This window comes from Elaeis guineensis, chromosome 4 (genome assembly GCF_000442705.2).
Source record: "Elaeis guineensis isolate ETL-2024a chromosome 4, EG11, whole genome shotgun sequence".
Classification (NCBI taxonomy): Eukaryota; Viridiplantae; Streptophyta; class Magnoliopsida; order Arecales; family Arecaceae; genus Elaeis; species Elaeis guineensis.
This window is the reverse complement of record NC_025996.2, coordinates 44,011,400-44,031,865: the sequence shown is the minus strand read 5'-3', so window position 1 is coordinate 44,031,865 and position 20,466 is coordinate 44,011,400. Positions and strand designations below refer to the sequence as shown.

The window sequence follows — 20,466 nt, the reverse complement described above, 5'->3', positions numbered from 1 at the left end:
CCTCTCAAAAATAATATTAATTTAAATAATATTATTAATAATATTATTAATTTGAATAATATTATTTAAATTAATAATATTATTAATTTAAATATTATTAATATTTAAATTAATAATATTTAAATTTAAATATTATTAATTTAAAATAATTAGATAAATTTAAATTTAAATATTTAAAATTTAAAAAGATGAAAATGGAGTGCGACAACAGCGACGAAGCCATCACCGTCGCTAATACTCACCAAGCAATGCACAATCCAACGGCAGCACGGGTCCGACGGTACGATGCTCCGGAGGCTGGGCGCTCCGAAGGAGGGAGGCGGGGGCACGGGCCCAATGGCGCAGTGCTCCGACGGCACAACGGGAGAAGAAGGGGAAAGGAAGGGGAAGAAGGGGGAGGCGGGGCACGACCAATCAGACAAGGAGAAGGGCGATCCAATAGGAAACGATGGTGGGGAAAGAAGAGGAGAGGTCGAGAAGAAGAGGGGAGGCCAGAGAGGCGGGATGCCAACTCGAGAAGGCGGTCGACAGCAACATAGAAGAAAGAGGGCTCGAGAACCATCGATCCGATGCGGGGATGCCGGATCCAAGGTGGGGACTGTGATGCGAGGCGGGGAGAGAAGGTCGAGGGCTCCAACGGTGCAACGGGAGAGAACGGCAACCAGAGAAATGGGAGAAATAGGAGCCGGCACGGGAGAAAGGAGAGGTGGCAGGGGATCCTGTGAGCCTGTCGAAGACCTGGGGTGGTTTTAGGGCTTGTTATTAGTGATGGCTAAATTATGTCGCTAAAATCATCGCTAATAACCATTTTAAATTATTAGCGACAGACAACCATCGCTAATAATAAAAATCGCCATCGCTAATAACTTTTTACACTTATTACGATGGATCCGATTTCCATCGTAATAAGTTACCGATAAATATATTTATTAACAACGGCTACTTGCCATCACTGATAGCCATCACTAATAAGCTATTTTCTTATGGTAAATCAAACAAAAATAGAAGGACTTCTTTCACTTCTGTAATGGTATCGGTGCCAATGGTGATGGCACCGGAGAACAAAGAAAAAATATTATCTCACGCGGTAGGCTCTGATACCATAAAAGAATTTCTGTATTTTATATCTTGACAATTATAATACCTAGCTAGGTTTATATACAAGTGCATGAAGCCTAAATAGGAATTACAAAAATTAGAAAGTCAAAATACAAAGCATATACACCATAATGTACACCAGATTTTGAACCTAATAATCGGCCTAGAATGAGACCATCGAATATACACAATAATGAACACCAGATTTTGAGCCCAATAATCAGCCCAGAATGAGGCCAACGAATCCATATGGTCATGCTAACACAGACCATGGACTATGGATTGTATAATTTAACTTGTCCCACCTTCTCACTAAATCGCCGCATCTTCCAGTGAAGAGCTACAAAATAGACAAATTATCTGCCTCTGACCTTGGAAGAATGACTTCTCTCAGCATTCCTCCTTGCACAGCAGCCAACAAAGAATACAGCTGACTGAAACCCAAAAGGTTTGTACCAAAACATGGGACAGGAAAAGGAGAAAATATGTAAGTGAAATATGTCATCCATTGAATGTGCATGCATTAGAGAAAACATTGGTTTGATACGTGAAGTATAATTTACTTGCACGCAGTCTGCTGCAAAAGACAAAATATTTTGATGCTTCAGCTAAGGACCAAAGATTGTAGCATTATTAGGCATCATGATATGGGGTGTCAGACAAGGGATTTCAGAAACATACCAATATGGAGAGCAGGATGGCATTAAAAATTGCAGCCATTCTCCACTTGATTTTCATGAATTGTGCAACTCCAGCACTGAAAATAAAGCATGAGAAAATTTTATTGTGAGTGAAAAAAAAATGTTAATAACCACTGAGCTTTAAGATTAAATGCTTAGAACATAGAGGACGGACTTTCTTGCAAGAATCACAGTCATAACACTTCACACCTTGTGCATTTTTGTAACGCTTGCGTCTTTGTTATTGTTCACAGGATGATAGCTCAAGTCGTAGCAGTGACCATTTACTGCTGGGTATCCACACTAAACAAAAGAAAGAAAATACAATAAAAGGAAATGCTGTTATTTTTGATAAATATGATTAGAATAAATAGTTCACACTGTACAACAATACAAATGGGGACATACATATTTTACAGTCAATTAACATCTCTTGATTGGGGGATGGGATCAGACTTGGGGCCAGCTGCTAGAAATGAAAGGGGTTTTGGCTAGACTTTTTATTTGTTAGGTTAAAACTTGCTGATCATAAATAATAAAATTTTCTGGTCACTGAATTGAAACTCAACTATCTTGTAAAAACTTATATAGACCATCAGAAATATCAAACATAAGAAAGGATGATGCTGTGGTTATAATCATTCACGACTAATCATTCAAGACATAATAGCATCACTTTGAGAAGGTAACATGGTGATTCAACACTCATCAATGTCTCATAAAGATTTCTCTCATCTATGTTTCACAAAAACAACCAATTAGAGATGAATCAACCACAAATCATCTAAGCCTATGAAGAAAATGAGTAAATGATATGAAGTTCTCAACTTTTTTAGGTATGGAAAGTGTTTCAGAAAGAATCCCTCATTCCTAAGCAGCTAAATAGATTTGCTTCTGGAGATAATATAACATCTGAAAGATCAGTAAATAATTAATTATATCTTACATGCACCGGGAATGATGCCCACAACATAGCTAATGTAAGAAATACATAAAGAACTAGTTCAATCTTACAGGATATTCCAGCTTCTTGAAATCCATATACTGAACAAACTATTGGAAAGTATCCCAAAAAAAAAAATGAAAGGATCATTCTGCATACTGCCATTACATTGGTTCCAAATATAGCATTCTGCCGCATGGCAGATATGGAACGAATGTAATCATAGATTGTTTCTACAGAAGCAATCTTCAAGTAAATCAGTGCTATGTAAAACTCTCCTAGAATTCAAGTACTACAAAGACCTTCTCCAGAAAAGCAAATTGAAGGTCATGTTCATCTCTCTAAAAATAATGTGCTAGTTGCCTCTCTATGGAACCAGAGAAGACAGCAGTGGTGTATCAAAGTTTTCGCACCCTTGGCCATAGTCTTGAGCATCTTCAACGTGAGAACCTTCTACAAATACTAGAGTCAAGCAGGCCTTCCAGGGCAGTAGATGTGCCAGCGTGGTAGCTCTCCAATAATGGTATTTTTTCAGTATAATCCTTCTACAAATTCATTAATAGAGGAGGGGTTCTGTGGCTATTATATAAAAATATTTGGAAGGCAGTGGCACCAGAAAAAATCAAGTTATTTATGTGGTTGCGCCAAAAAATAGACTTAAGCACGAGAAAATTATTGGCTTAAAAAAGCTGAGAAGGTAGTGTAAGGTGTTCTTTACGCCAAGTTAGCGCTAAAATGATTAATCATCTCTTGATCAAATATTCCTCTGCAAAAAGGTTGTGGTCTATCTCGAAAACTCAATTCAAGATAAGGGGTTCGCAGAAAGACATCAGGGACTCATGGATGCCAACGACACTATCCTAATTTCTTTTTTATATATATATATCTGTAATTAGACAAAGTATGGACACTTTTTATACCTACAAATATCATATAACAAAAATTAACTGAAGCAAGTCAAACATATAACAAAGGCTCAGGATGAACAGATATAATGGGAAGAAAAAAAAGATCAAACCATTGATTAAATCAAGAAAAATTTCATACTAGCAATTACAGATCCTTACCAAATTTGCAGATCAATAAAGAAAATTTGCAGATCAAATCAAGAAACCAAGAAACAAAAAAAGATCAGAGGGTATTTTCATACTAGTAATTACATATTCTTACCAGATCAAAAAGATCCCCATCAAAATCTCTAAGATCCAATAGTAAAATTTAACCAAAAATCAAAATAACTCTCAGATTCAATAGCAATGGCTGTCTAAGGAGATGACCGAAAGTACTATAAGTAGAGATGATAAGTAGAGATGATACAATATAAATAGAGAGAAATCCTAGATCATCACTCATGGTCATTGGAGCTCTCACCTTGACAAGGGAAAAAAACTCTTCCAATCTTCAAAACCTTGCAATCTCCACCAACAGAGTTTCCCCTTCGTTGATCCTTCCTAAACCATAAAATCATAAATTAAAAAAAATACATCATGAAAAAATAGAAATGTAATATGCTCGAGAGAAGAAGATGAACAAAGAAAAAAAAAACCACACTCAATCGACGGTGAAGGTGCTTCACCACGCTCAGGAGAAGAAGAAGAAGCCAAAAAAGGAGGACGAGAAGCCTGCAGACGAAGAAGACTTGCTGGGGGAGATGTGGGGCAGTAGCAGAGATTTAGGGCACTAGATGAAGAAAGTCCAACTTTTAGGATATGCATGCAGAGATTAGAACAAGTAGATTTTTAACTTTTAAAAAATATGAATGCAGCAAAAATTGAAACTAACCTAGATTTAAAACTATTTTAAATCTAACATGCATAAAAATTATAGATCTAATCTACACATGCCAGAAATATTCATATTACTAAAATTAAGATGCTGAAAATTAAAAATCAGATTTAGACCTTTACCTTTGCACGGGTATATCTTCATTGCGATGCAATGGCTCATAGTAATCTGAAGAGATTTTTGTAAAGCCGCACATGCATCCGGTGCATCCAGTCTCTACGGATATCTACTCAAACTGAACTGATCAAAAGGACTCAATCTCATCAGAGTGCTAGCTTCCTTACAGAGATCGCTCTTTGGATTATCGAATCGACTTGATCTTTTGATTCTCTTCTGAAGAGAATCAATCAGATCTATAGGAGGATGATGAAATCAGATCACATCTGATTTTTTTCACTTTTCTCTTCTCAAAAGAAAATCCAAGATCTATTGAAGAACACAAGAGATCTAATCTCTTACTTTTTCCTTTCTTGTCCAACTCTTGGACCAGATCTAGAAAAGGTAGAGGAAAACTGTTGGTATCCATCTCATGGACCAAGAAGGAGAGAAAAAATCAGATCAAATCTGATTTTAATGTCCAACTCCTGGACATGTTTAGGAGAGAGGAAGAGAGAGACATGTCCAACTCTTGAACAAGAGAGAGAAAAAGAGAGTTACCTTCCACAACCAACTATTGGTTGTAAGGAAGAAGAGATAAGAAGGAGGTGCCCACAATTATTTTTTCTCTCGTAGAAAAACTCCACGTTGAAACTCCTTGGGGCATCCTTATGGTTCTCCACGCCAACCACCTGTTTGGGCATCCCTCCTTTGGGCATCTCTTTTGATCTTATCAGTTAGAGGAGGCACCCCCTTATCCCCTCATTTTAAAGCTTCAAACCTAGGGTTTGTTAGAGACAAATTAGATATAGAGTAGGACGTACTCTATCCTTGCCGCCCCACCTCTCCTTAATTATAGGTGCCACCAAAAAATTCTCCACGCCACCAATTCTACACCCTCTCTATTTTCAGCATGAAAACCATATGGGGTGTTGGGGCTTGCGAAGAGTCCTTCTGTGGGTGAAATACCTATTTGGTTTGGTTTGAATCTAAATCAAATTTAGAGTCCAAATAGGTTTGGGTTTGATCATAAATCAAGTCTAATCCCATTAGACCAATAAAATCTAATTTGAGTCAAACTCAAACTATATCTAATCAAATTAAATCTGATTTAATTTGATTAGGATCCAATCCAATATAACTCTAGTTTTTTAGTTTAATTCCAATCTGATTCAAATCCAATTCGAATCTAGTTTGAGTTAAACCCAATTAAGAATTAAGTCTAAATCCCATTTGAACTATGAAATCCAAATTAAACCAAATCTAATCAGATTATATCTGATTTAATTCAATCCATATTTGATCAAATCAAATAATTAGCAACATTTGTAATTTAATTCTCCTATAACTTACTAACTCTTAGCAAGTCCTTAATATAACTTTTACATTTAAGTCCAATCATCAATCAAATTGATAATTAAGACCACTTATGATTTGACAGAGATGCAGTCCAATGAAACTCTTTTTTATCAGACAAAACTTCTTTTATGTGTGATCCGATAGGTTCTATTCTATCTGATAGTGAGAAATATTTTGATCTCCATCAAAATATTGTTAAAACTTCTTTCAATGGATTGAAACAATCCAACTCACCAATCGAAAATTATTAACAATCAAAATAATTCTCATTCGTCTTACAATTGGCCAGTGATGTCTAGCAGTATGTAGTGGCAATCTAATAGAATAGAAGGATGAACTAGTAGATGTAGTTATCATGTGATTCAGTTTTTTTATCGTGAGTTCTGATAAGACAGAGGTCATGAAAAACTCGTCAAATCCCATCGTCTATCATATGTAAGATTTATTCGACTTAAGTTCATTTATGAAATCTAATGAAAACTCTTTTCCATCATTCACACTGCCTTGACCAAGGTCTTTTGAACTCAATCTCATAAATCATATAAGACAACTTCTTTCCTACTAAGGTCGATAGATCCTATCTTGGTGCACACCTTACTCCTATAATGAATCTACTACAGCCAACATATACCTCAAGATTTCGTATGGCTAGGAGATCGAGTTATAGTGCAGTCAAACTACAGCAACCTCATTATGCCAGTCAAGGCACTGCAGGTCTAAGAATCACTCACACAAGTACAGCATCGAGAATGTCACTAACAAATAAATAGACATCCAAGTGACTTCTCGTGTTGGTCACATTCAGTACCGTTGTTTTCTAACAACCACCTATACTCTCACTATAATGTCTCCACACTGTAGACTCAAGACTCTCCAATCCTAAGGAAAGCGATCCATGCATCAATCTTACCAGATCAATCATCATTCTCATGATGATCCTTTGATTGGGAGTGATTTGAGAATTAACTACCAATGACACATGCCTCAAATTTTCAACTCATAAAAATATAAGTCATCATCTTATTAATTCTCTGGATGATTTATGGACACATATATTACATGAATGGAATTAACTATCCTAATGTGTCGGTCTGATAGCTTCTAGGACATACATCTAACAATTGTCCACTTACACTAAAGCCAATCAACCATAAATTTAAGCCCTATCATCTCAAAATGTGCTTTGGTTCTGGCTAGCTAAATCATTTAGTCAGTGGATCCACTATATTTTCATAGGATCTAATCTGATCCTCGAAGTCTTACTTCTCAGAATAATCACGAATGATCGCTCTATGTGCTAAGAACTTTGGTGAGACTTTGGCTTCTTAGCTAAAGCTATGGCGCCATCGTTGCTTAAGAATAGTATTGTGTCATCTTATGACATTACATCTAGTTTTGCAATAAATCAAAATACCTCTTAGCTATCTCATTAGCAGCGACATACTCGACTTCTAAAATCTGCAATAATCCATTATTTGAAACTCTTCCAATTTATCAAATCTCGTTGCACAAGAAAACACATCCAAATATAGACTCTCTACCATCAACATCTGACTTAAAATCTGAATTATGAATTATTTTATCCTCAATATTTCTTCTCCTCCCAAAGACCATGAGCACATCCTAAGTGATTCTCAAGTACTTAAAAATATTCTTCACAGCTATCCAGTATTCTCAGTCTGGATTCAACCGATATTTGCTCGTGACACTCATAGCAAGATCTATATCGAATTATATGTATAACAAGACATACACGAGGTTCCCTTTAGCTAAAGCATAAAAGATCTAGCTCATATGTTGAAGCTCTTCAAATATTTTAGAGCACATTTTCTTGGAGAAATTAATCTCAGGCCTTAAGATTAGAAAGCCTTCTAGGAGTTATCCATACCGAACCCTTTCTGCACCTCCTCTATGCATATTTTTATAAAAGATTTAGCATCTCCTTAGGTCTATCTCATAAACCTGGTTCTATCTCATAAATCTTTATTGGATGCTTCTCGAGATCCTATATAGAGAATTTGTTTAGACAACCAAATCTTAAATCGATGTCAGTATAGGAATAACTTTTCTAATCAGGAGGATGTCATCCATGTATAATATAAAGATCATGACAATACTCCCACTAACCTCTTATAAACATATATTTTCCTCAAGAAATATTTGATCACATCAGATGATTTGATCACATCAAATTTATGTTCTTTATCTTCTATGAAGAACACTTCCTCTACATCCTCTATCAAAATACCTAAATATTTTTGAGCAGGATCGGAGATTATAAGATAAAAGAGGGACTACATGTACGGGTTCAACATCAATAGGTTCAATGACTCATTGCTCTTAAGAGACTCTCTCTTTTGAATTTAATTTTTCTTCTACTATTTTTCTCTTGGACAAACTGTTTCTCCAAGAACATAGCATGTTGGGTCACAATCACATTGTGATCCTTAGGAAGAAAAATAGTATTTTCAAAACCCTTTAGGATATCTTAAAATGAGTCTTATAGACCTAACCTCTAACTTGGTCTACATGTAAACACTTGACATGAGCCAAATATCCTAAACATACCACATCTCATACAGCGTGATAGGAAGAACTTTGAGGAAACTCTATTTATTAAGTTAAGCTTATTCCTAAAAAAAATAAGAAAAGATCAGTGAAGCTCATCATGGATCAGACTATATCGAACAGAGTCCAATTTCTGCCCTCGACACCCCATCAAGTTGAGATGCACTAAGAAGAGTCCATTATAAGAATATATCATTTTTTTGAAATAGATTAAAAACTCTCACTAAGGCATCCACCTCTTCGATCTCATCGAAGAACCTTAAAAAATTTTTAATTTATTTTTTTACTTCATATTCAAATTTTTTGAACTTTTTAAAACTTTCAAATTTGTATCTCACACATATACCCATAGTCACCAATATGAGTAATGAAGTAAAGAGAATCAACCCTAACTAGCTCATCAAATGGGCTGCATACATCAAAATATATCAAGGCAAGTTTATAAGTAGTTCTCACCTCATGTCTCATAAAGGGTGGTTTGGCCATCTATCTTCGAAGGCAGAATCCATAAATCAAAAATGACTCGAAAGTCGATGAGCCTAGAAGCTCATATCTTTTTAATTTATTTATTCTGTCCTCTTTAATATAGTCAAGCCTAAGGTGCCACATATATTTTTAGGTCTATCTCATATTTTAATCTCTCAGATCCAACGGCACTCACTATCTGCTCAGATATTAATATCGAATAGATCCAACATACCTTCTGAAGGTATGTCCCTTATTCTTTTCTCTAGATTCTCCAGGTATACAGGAATCCTTCCCTTTAAAGTCTTCAAGGTCCTATCAGTAGTCACCAACTCAACCAAGGTGCAATCGATTTTATCCATGAGATAGTTTACTATAAACTATCCATATAAATTGGTAAGAGATTACAAAATCAAATTCATTTGCAATTCTTTGTGCTTGGACATACTATGCTTCTCAAGCTTATCTAAATCCTTAGCATTATCAAATAATGATCATGAATTGATTGCTCTTTAGTCAATGTCAGATGGTCTGATGACCTAAGGATATTCTGGTTAGCTCAACTTCTCAAAACTTAAAAGCATTTTAGATTCCAGAGCTAATCTTTATAACCTGACCGATTAGTCAATTGGTTCTAAGTTTGTGAGGATTGAAAATCGATTTTAATTCTATTAGAGAGTAGAGATTCTAGTTAAATATTTGTACTTGATTTTATATTTATTCTAAAAACTTTTAAAATAAATATGCTCCTACTAATTTTTTGGATCCCAACACTCCTCGGGTTGGAAAGCATAAACTCCTTCACGAGTTAGGGTTTCTAGCAGATACTATGATCCCACCGATTGCTATACCACCTCATCTAACAGATCTTGATGAATGTGTCAACTAACGAGGGAACAACTCTTGTCTAATGCTTCTTCAAAAAATTACAGCAGACTTGATCTTTAAGTTCTGAGATCTCATCTGACAGATCTTGGTCTCATTCCTTAGTTAAGTCAGACCCACCATTGAGCATGAGTGAAGCCATCATTGGACCCTCACCTGATAGATCTTGGGCCCAACTCCATCTTCATCCCGCATATTGAGTGGTTGCTTCTCTCCTGATGCAACCGAACCACTATATCTAGCCAAGAACAATCAACATCGGAGAGGGCACGATACGGTACAATGGTGGAAGATCTCTCGACTTAATATTATTAAAAAGATTTTAATTTAGTTCTCTTTAATCTTTTAATTATAAATTTATATCTCATATACATCCATAATTATAATGTATCCAATCTTAATTAGTTATAACTATTATGACTAACCCTACGGGCATGGACTAACTCGAATCACTAAATAACCACATCAAGACTAATCAACCAAATTAGCCACCTAAGTGTAAGATCGATGGAGATCCTCCCATTACTTTTCTTAGACACCAATAAATTAATAAAGTCAGTGAACAAAACTAATTAAATAACCACCTCTCTTTAAACTACTTTTGTTAGACACCAATAGGTCAATCAATTATGAATTAGTTAGCTTATATAACTCAAGCTTGAGCCACTGAGCCAAATCAGATCTTTGAATTAATCGATCTAACATAAGGCTGTTAATCGATATAACCAATCTACAATTATTGAATTGATCTTGAGCACTCTTGATTTAATCCTAATCAACTCTTGATTGGATTAATAGATCAACTACTCATCCCCATTGAACCCTACCATATACAAATTGATTATCCAAAAGTAATCAAATTACATGACTTAATTGAACTATCCAAGTCCAAACACTCATATTTTATACTTAAGATTAAGATCTTAAATTCTCAATTTCAGATCCTTAATTAAGTACATTATGAACATGAGGTAGTTTAGATATCGAAACTACTTTCATATCTAAACTAATAATTTATGTATCTCATACATAAATCTAGAACTTTAAATTAAATAATCTCATCTCACATCATCCTAAGACAACCATTCAGCATAATCTCCATTATACCAGGGCAACCTTATGTCCGGATGATTTCGATTAAACCAATCAATTTAGATCTAATCTAAAATAGATTTTATCAATCATACATCTCATGTATATATAGATCTAATAACATGCATCTCATGCAATGTCAAATCAAATTATGCATCTCATACATAACTACATCTACACATATCACATATGCATATCAGTTATACATCTTATGTATATTTAGATCTAATAAATCATATGTATTTAAATTAGATCTAATCTAATTTGCTAAATCTGATTTTTAGTTTTAAAAATTTAAATTTCATATCTAAGTAATATGCATGTGAAATAAAACCATGACTCTGATACCATTTGAAGGAAGTCCGACTTCTAAGATATGCATGCAGAGATCAGAACTTGTAGATTTTTAGCTTTCAAAAAATATAAACACAGCAAAAATTGAAACTAATCTAGATTTAAAACTATTTTAAATCTAATATATATAAAAATTATAGATCTAATCTATATATGTCAGAAACGTTCACATACTGAAATTAAGATACTGAAAATTTAAAATCAGATTTAGACCTTTACCTTTACATGGATAGATCTTCACCATGATCCGATGGTCCGTAGTAATCTGATGAGTTTTCTACAAAGCTGCATACATGTTCGATCTCTACGGATATTCACCGAGGCTGATCTGATCAGAAAGACTCAATCTCATCAGGATGCTATCTCTCTTGCAAAGATCGCTTTCTAGATTGTTGAATCGGTTTGATCTTTTGATTCTCTTCTCAAGAGAATCAATCAGATCCATAGGAGGATGATGAAATTAGATCACATCTAATTTTTTCTCATTTTTCTCTTCTCAAAAAAAAATTCAAGATCCACTGAAGAAGATAAGAGATCTAATCTCTTTCTTCTTTCTTTTTTGTCCAACTCTTAGACTAGATCTAGGTAAGGTAGAGGAGAACCATTTGTGTCCATCTCATAGATCAAGAAGGAGAGAAAAAATTAGATCAAATCTAATTTTAATGTCCAACTCTTGGACATATTTGAAAAAGAGGAAGAGAGAGACATGTCTAACTTTTAGACAAAGGAGAGAGAAAGGGAGTTACCTTCAACAACCAACTATTGGTTGTAAGAAAGAAGAGATAAGAAGGAGACGCCCATAATTTTTTTTCTCTCATAGAAAAACTCCACGTTGAAACTCCTTGTGGCATCCTCATGCTTCTCCACACCAACCACCTTTTTGGGCATCCCTCCTTTGGGTGTCTTCTTTGATCTTATCAGTTAGGGGAGGCACCCCCTTATCCCCTCCTTTTAAAGATTCAAACCTAGGGTTTGTTAGAGACAAATTAGAGATAGAGTAGGACTCCATCCTTGCCGCCCCACCTCTCCTTAATTTTAGGTGCCACCTAAAAATTCTCCATGCCATAGATCCTATGCCCTCTCTATTAAAACCATATGGGGTGTTGGGGCTTGCGAAGAGTCCTTCTATGGATGAAATACCTATTTGATTTGGTTTGAATCCAAATCAAATTTGGAGTCCAAATAGGTTTGGGTTTGATCACAAATCAAGTCTATTTCCATTAGACCAATAAAACCCAGTTTGAGTCAAACTCAAACTACAGCTAATCAAATTAAATATGATTTAATTTTATTAGGATCCAATCCAATGTGACTCTAGTTTTCTAGCTTAATTTTAATCCGATTCAAATCCAATTCGAATCTAGTTTGAGTCAAACCCAATTAGGAATTAAGTCTAAATCTCATTTGGACTAAAAAAATTAAATTAAACTAAATTTAATTAAATTAGATCTGATTTAATTCAACTCATATTTGGTCAAATCAAATAATTAGTAATATTTATAATTTAATCCTCCTATAACTTACTAACTCTTAGTAAGTCCTCAATATAATTTATACATTTAAGTCCAATCATCAATCTAATTCATAATTAAGACCACTTACGATTTGACAGAGTCCCAGTCTAGTGAAACTCTAGAGTCCCAATCTAGTGGGACTCTTTTTGATCAAATAAAATCTCTTTTATATGTAATCCTGTAGGTTCTATTCTGTCTGATAGTGAGAAATATTTTGATCTCCATCAAAATATCATTGAAACTCCTTTCAATAGATTAGAATAATTTTAACTTATCAATCGAGAATTATCGACCATCAAAATAATTCTCATTGATCCCACAATCTATCAGTGATGTCTAGCAGCATGTAGTGACAACCCAGCAGAATAGAAGGATGAACCTCTAGATATAATTATCGTATGATTCAGTTTTTCTATCATAAATTCTGATAAGATGGAGATTATGAAAAACTCACAAATCCCATCATCTGTCATATGTAAGATTTATTCGACTTGAGTTCATTAGTGAAATCTGATAGAAATTTTTTTCCATCATTCACACTGCTCTGGCCAAGATCTTTCAAATTCAATCTCATAAATCACATAAGACTACTCCTTTCCTATTAAGATCGATAGATTTCATCTTGGTGCACATTCTATTTTTACAATAAACCTACTGCAGCCAACATACATCTCAAGATTCTGTATGGTTAGAAGATCAAATTATGGTGCAGTCAAACTACAGCAACCTCATTATGAACAGTCGAGACACCACAGGTCTAAGAACCACTCACACAGCTACAGCATCGAGAATGTCACTAATGAGTGATTAGATATCCAAGTAACTTCTCATGTTGGTCGCACTCAGTACTGTTGTTCTCTAACAACCACCTGCACTCTTGCTCCAGTGTTTCCACACTATAGACTCAAGACTCATCTATCCTAAGAGAAGTGATCTGTGCACCAATCTTACTGGATCAATCACCATCTCCATGATGATCTTTCGATCGAAAGTAATTTGAGAATTAACCATCAATGATATATACCATAAATTTTCAACTCTTGAGAATATGTGTCATCATCTTATTAATTCTCTGAACGATTCATAGACACATACACTACATGAATGAAATTAATTATCCTAATTAATTAGATCAAGTATAAAATTATGTCCTAAAAAGAATTAATGTATCGGTCCGATTGGCTTCTAGGACATACATCTAATACTAAAAAGATTTTTACAGCACTAAAAGGAGATTGAGGGCACTAGAAGGAGCTCGATAGTGGAGGAAGATGGGAGGAGCACAGAGGAAGACGACGGGGTTTAGGGCAGGGTGGACTGGTTGTATAGGTGGGGTTTATGGATCCCGATGATGCTAATAAGAGCCGCGTAAAGTTTGTTACGAATCGCACTGGATCCCGACGATGTTTATAAACACCACCTTGAAATTAGTGCTACAGACCCAACTAGTGGAAGGTTTAAAAAATTTCAACACTATCAACTAGCATCATCAAATCAAAGTCAGCAAGTTTCCTTTTTCCTATTGTGAGTTTACCATGAAGAAATAATTCATACAATAGATGTTTATTGATCCAAGGATTGATTTTGATAAAATAAAATATTGAGTACCAATAGTACTAGTTATATGTTTCAAAAATGATTGTAGGGTTTCCTAAATGCTCACAAAGTCAAGTAAAAAATCTTCTCAAAGAAGCTAAGTTAAAAAAAATTTCAAGATGAATTACACAAGTATGGAAGGTTACATTATAAAGAAAATAAAGTTAGAAATGTACTTACATAGATACATCAAATCAAGAAAGAAATTCTCTCAAAGAAGTCAAACCAAAAGAGTTTTTAAGATAAATTATATATGTTTGAGATGGTACACTATGAAGAAAGTCAAGTTGGAAGTCATAAGTCGATGGTACAATAAGCTTAAAAATTTAGAGAAGCATGAAGAAGCTTAGAAGAAGCACTCTCAGTATTAAAGAACTTTTTAAAGTATCTTGGAAGCATTGAGATTAAGAAATACAAGCTTGGAATGCCAAATTTTGAAGAAAATTAGGTTGGAAGTCATAAATTGATCCTAAGTTTCATGAGCCGTCTTTGGCATGCTTGGAAGAATTTGGTATGTTTTAAGCTGGCTAAGATAGAATTTGAGCCGACTTAATCTCAGACAAACAAACAAAAAAAAAATAAAAGCTATATTTTTTTCTCAGCAGACTCAAACTATCTGCGCAGATCTAGAGTTAGTCGACTCAGAGTTTGGATGAGTCGATTCAGACATTTTGATAGTATGGCTGCTAGTTTTTTTTATTATTTCTAAAGGATAAAAATTATGTCTAACAACTATTTTGACTTCCACAATAGCTAATACAATTGCTCAAGCTAATTTAAGGCTATTTAAGACTTGGAATTCAATTAGAAAGAAGAAGAAAAAGATTGGAAAAGAGAAAATTTCAGTTCTCATTGAGTGCATTGAATATCGTTAAGAAAGGGATGTAGAGAGGAGTTAAGAGATTTGATTATACCAACTGAAAAATTCTTCAAGCATCCATTCAAACGTCTCTCATCCATTCAAGAAGAAAATCAAGTCTACAAAGATCATCAATCAACGACTTCTCCAAACTTCAGTAAGTTTCATTTTCTTAAGCTTTAGCTCATTTTTTCTGTACTCAATTATTTTATTATATTTTTTACAAGTTGCTTTGAAGAAAAAAATTTAGGATTGAGGCTTGTCCATCCCTAGAATTGGTCGATATAGAATTTTGATAGATGAGCTTGAAAAAATCAACTGAGTTGATTATGAACCCATGAAAATAATCGATGTAGGTTTTGGCTGGTGTGCATGAAAAAACCAACTCAGTTTAATTATGAGCTCGACAAAACAATCACACTGTAATCAAAAAGATTATAGTGGAATTCTTAAGTAAGAAAACTTGAAGTGGACGTAGGTGCTAGATTTGGCACTAAACCATAATAAATTTGTGATGTTTGTATTACTTGTGCTTACTCTTATCTTATACATTATTCTATTATTTATCTTACTGTACATATTTATTTGATTCTCATATTGCATAATTAAGTTTAGATTAGTTTCATTTAAGAATTGATTGTATTTGTGATTGTGTGTTTGTCTTTACTTTCTATTTTCTACTACTCATTTAACTTTATCTTAATATAGCATAAATATTCTTAAAATTATTTTTGAGTATAAATATTTTTCAAATAATTTTTTAAAAAATTCAATTCATCCTCCTCCCGGGGGTTGCTATCTCTGGGAATAATGTCAATTCTCAATCGGGTTGTTAGAGATAACATTTTACATGAACAGGAGACAACACTTACTGCTTGCTCCCATGGGTATAAAAATGCATTTGCCTAAGGAATGAAGACCATGATGACAAATGATAACGATCGTCCAACCTTTCTGTAACTGTAGGCAGTTATACACAATTCCTACTCAGACGGACCCTCTTTTGCGGCAAGCTTTTCAGACTCCGGTCTCACTACTTAACATTTGCGTTATTTTATGGCCTTTCCTTCCACCGTCTACCCTTACAAAATGCATTTAAAAACTTTGGGTTTTGCTATGGTGCTCCAAAAGGCTTTTCAGTCCTTTTACTTTTTATCTATTTTTGATCATTAGATTAAATATGGATAGATTGAATACAGATCACTTGGATTGAAGCTTGGTAGAGTATCAATGTGCATAGCTAGTGCAGTAAATAAATCAAAGATCAGGATTATTCCATACCACTATCAATTTTTTTTCAAAAAAATGTCATTTTTCCGTGGACCAATTGAGGGGGGGCACTTGTGTCTATGGGTTGTGGAGCGGGAGCACGGAGGAGTCGCGGGCACCGGGGTTGGGGCGATGGTGGCATCGGGGTTGGGGCAACACAATGTAGAGAAGCTACAGATCGCAGAGGGGTAGGTGTAGAAGCCACCAGCACCGAGGAAAGGGGGGTGGCGGGGGGCGTGTGTGGTAGGAAAACCACAAGCGCATGGAACAAGGAGGGGAGACCGAGGGCAGAAGATCTGCACCAGGGAAGAGGGGTGGCATGGGGCATGTGTGGTAGGGAAACCGAGCTGGGGAAGGGGGGATGGGGGGCGGGAGGTGGGGTGGGAACCACGGGGGGGTGGGGTGGGGTGGATCGTGCGAGAAGGGATGGGCGCAAAAGCCACCAACGCCCCAAGGGGTTGTGTTGGGGAAATCGCGGGAGCACGCAGCATGGGGGGCCAGTGGTGGGAGCAGTGTGTAGAGATGCCATGGCGCTCGTGGAGAGGGGTGGTGGGCGACCACGGAAAAGCCGCAGGCTGCACCAAGATGGGGCAGTGCACAGAGGAGCCACGATGGGGGGCGCAGCACGCAGAGGAGCCCTGACGTCAGGCGGGGTGGGGGGCGAGGCATACAAAGGAGCCTGGCACCTGAGGGAGTGGGGGGCGTTGTGTAGAGGAGCCGTGATGCTCGTAGTTGGCCAGGGGGGACCACGAAGAAACCAGGGGGCGATGTCGTAGAGGAACTACGGCACCAAGGGGAGGGGGCTGCTCGGGGGGTGGGGGGACACAACACACAGGGGGATGGGGGTGCGCAGGGAGCCACGGCCCCGAGGGCAAGTGTCGGGATCGAGAGCGAGGAGATGCGGACCACTGGGGGGGGGGGGGGTGGAGGAGCCGTCGGTGGGTAGCCCAGGGGGGCACCGCGTGAAGGAGCTATAGGTGGCGCCACTAGCAGATGGCTCGCTGTTGGGGGGTGGGGGTGGATGAGTGTGAAGAATCCATGGGCAGTGGGTGGAAGAAGAACAGAAAAAAATATAATAATCAAATATTATTTTTAAAAAATAATAAAATATACAAAAATTTAATATATAATACCTTAAGTATCTCTTATAATATTTTATTATAATAGAGTACCGTCGCAAAACCTAAGAACTTATCAAAACATTTTAAGAATTTTGTTTACATGCCTATATCCTTATAATCAGTTCTCAGAACTTTGTCATCAAGTGCAGCAACTATTACTCTTCCTTTCATATAATGATGCATAATCTGTGCCTAGCTCTATTACACATCCGACTACATATTTTCCTTTCTAATAACCAAAACCAAATATATATGTCAGTATTTGGAGTTTCAAGATTCATGCATGCATTCTATCATCTATAATCGAATGCCCGCTTAAAGGAGCCCAAATGAATTCACAAGATCATTGTTAACCATTGATTAGCATGTACACAAGGTGAAAATGGTCTTCATAAATCGAAAGGAATAAAAGAAACATACAAGCATGAATCGACAAATATACAAACGTACTTGGACCATTTCTTCAGCTAAGATTCTCATTATTAATCGATAAACTCTTTTTGATTAATGTGTCATGGCTTGATGTTGATTCTGCAGAGCTCAGGTGCAAGACCTGGGGGTGACAATTAACTGGTACGTACCCTATCTTGGCTTCAGGCTCCATCATCCAAATTTCTCTTTTCGATCCCTTTGTTCCTCTAGGAAGTAACTAATCACGATGTCATCATAGAGATATGGCTTGTGTAGTATATTCTTAGCAGCATAGGACTCTGAGCAAGGGTTCCTACGTGCTTTGGACCAAGACAAGTGTGCCAGCTGCAACAAAACAGCATGCACTCTGGAAATGTACCTCCCATCAAATGTTGGAGAAGTTAAATAAGATACTTGGCAATGCTGCTCACAATTTTATCTTTGATGTGGGAGGTAACTGTGGAGGGAGAGTCATACAATAAGACCTGTTTCAAGTGCCCTTATGGGGGTGCACCCTCCATGAGGAGGAAAAAAAAATTTGCGTTCCGAAATCATGAAGAAAAATGAAAAAATATTTCATTTCTCGTATTTTTCTTCACATAATTTTAGTAGGACACTTTGTAATAAATTTGGAAAGTCATGTAGAAAAAAAAAGAAAATTTTGCTCATATTTTCCTCCACTCAGAAAAAATTGAATTTAAAGTTATTTTAGAAAGTCCATGGACAAAAAAATTTCGAAATTGTAAATTATATTAGGAAGCCATGTAAAAAAGGAAAATTCCTCCACACCCAAAAAATTTTGAAATAAACCTGTAACTTGATTCGATGTCATGGGGATCGAAGTTAATAGCGGCCAAAAAAAAAATCGCGTATATTTTTTCTTGCATTTGAAGTGTTGGTCCATGCCACAGCAATCAAAGTGAGTGGGAGGTCTAGTATTATTTTTTTTATTATTTCTTCAATTATTCATATATCTCATAAATAGAACAGTTGAAGCCTTGTTGTAAGTATGGATCAGAAGCATCTAAAGTCTGAAACTTGATTACTGTAAGTAGGATCAGGCTTTATCATAGATACTATATGAATACTCATAATCGACTATTTTTTCCATGTTGTGGTCAATTCTACTTGATTATATTCCACGTCATTGACAACTTGATTTTATTTATATTAAATTTGATTTGAGCACTCGATGGGAAACTGTAGGTCCAATAGCAAATCAAGTTAGAAATTGCTGTTACCGGAAGCCAAGTTATAGTAGGATACCATCTCCTATACAAACTAAATATAAAAAGCTTAAGGTTGCATTTGGTAGCTGACAATTTATCTAGAGTGTTAGCAATTTAATATGATAATCTGAATTACTATATTTAAGTATCCTTTTTGGATGATAATTCAGATTACTTTGGCAATCCAGATTGTCTAATGAGAGGCAATCTAGATGATCTTGGAAAGAGATAGCTATCCAAATTACCCTTCTTTGATAATATTGTAATAAAAATTTTGGATAAAATTATTTTTTAAAAAAATCACATAAAATCTATTATCCAACCCTTCCCTCCCCCCCATTTCCCTCCGCATCTACCCCCGACCCGCAGCTCCTCCATCCCCCTTTGCCTATCCGTAGCTTCTCCGCCCTTGTCCCCCACCACCTTCCATGGCTCCTCCATGCTCGTCCCTACCACCTCCATGGCTCCACACGCATCCGCCCGCTCCCTACTCCCCAATGCCCAAGGTTCCCTACACCCTTCGGCCCGCCACTTCTCCGCATCACCACCACACCCATATCACTCCCATTACTTCTCATCAGGAAAAAAGAAGAGTACCAAGACAAGATAATTGTAGGTGTTTTGAAAATTTGATTTAACATTATTAATAATCTGATTGTCATATCAAACATGTCAATCAATATTTTCAGTAATTTTACTGTAATATTACCTGTGTACCAAACACGATATTCAACGTTACTGACAATTTGATGATGGTAATCTATCATGAAGGCAATCTACATTATCTTCCAAGATTGCCAAGCGATGCACCAAATGCAGCATAAGCAAAATAGGAATGCAGTTTTCAAGGCATCTATATATATATATATATATATATATATATATATATATATATATATAAAGTTCACTTAACCCTCTATTAATAAAGCCATCAGGCTATTGTTAACATTTACTTGATGCTGCCATGCCTATAAAACTTCTCTGAACAATTTACTATGGTTTCTGGTTCAAAGGAGGTATAAATCTAGCATGGTTCTCTTATTCCTTTTCTGCCATGCAAACTTCAAGCCCAACATTCTTTCGAAATCATTTCAAGCCCAACTTTAACATCCACTATAAAACAACTTGCTATACAGATACAA

The 20,466-nt window shown here is 36.0% G+C and overlaps 1 protein-coding gene across 10 annotated transcripts; it reads right to left on the bottom strand.

Annotated features, from left to right (window-relative positions):
- Nucleotides 1–1,106: 1,106 nt before the first annotated feature.
- Nucleotides 1,107–5,313, bottom strand: LOC109504901 (uncharacterized). Of its 10 annotated transcripts, XR_012140956.1 has the most exons (7): nt 5,164–5,313; nt 4,629–4,746; nt 4,273–4,401; nt 4,093–4,172; nt 1,989–2,081; nt 1,780–1,855; nt 1,107–1,675 (listed from the first exon to the last, which is right to left on the bottom strand). XR_012140956.1 is itself a non-coding variant. In XM_073256474.1 (5 exons), exons 1-4 carry the CDS (start codon nt 4,700–4,702, stop codon nt 2,020–2,022), a joined length of 345 nt encoding a protein of 114 aa, XP_073112575.1. In that variant the 5' UTR covers nt 4,703–5,309; the 3' UTR covers nt 1,682–1,855; nt 1,989–2,019. The 10 variants fall into 10 exon arrangements, 1 of the variants encoding a protein (XP_073112575.1); XR_012140958.1 differs by having other exon boundaries at nt 1,954–2,081; nt 4,629–5,310; XR_012140961.1 differs by having other exon boundaries at nt 1,107–1,672; nt 1,954–2,081; nt 4,629–5,310.
- Nucleotides 5,314–20,466: the final 15,153 nt, after the last annotated feature.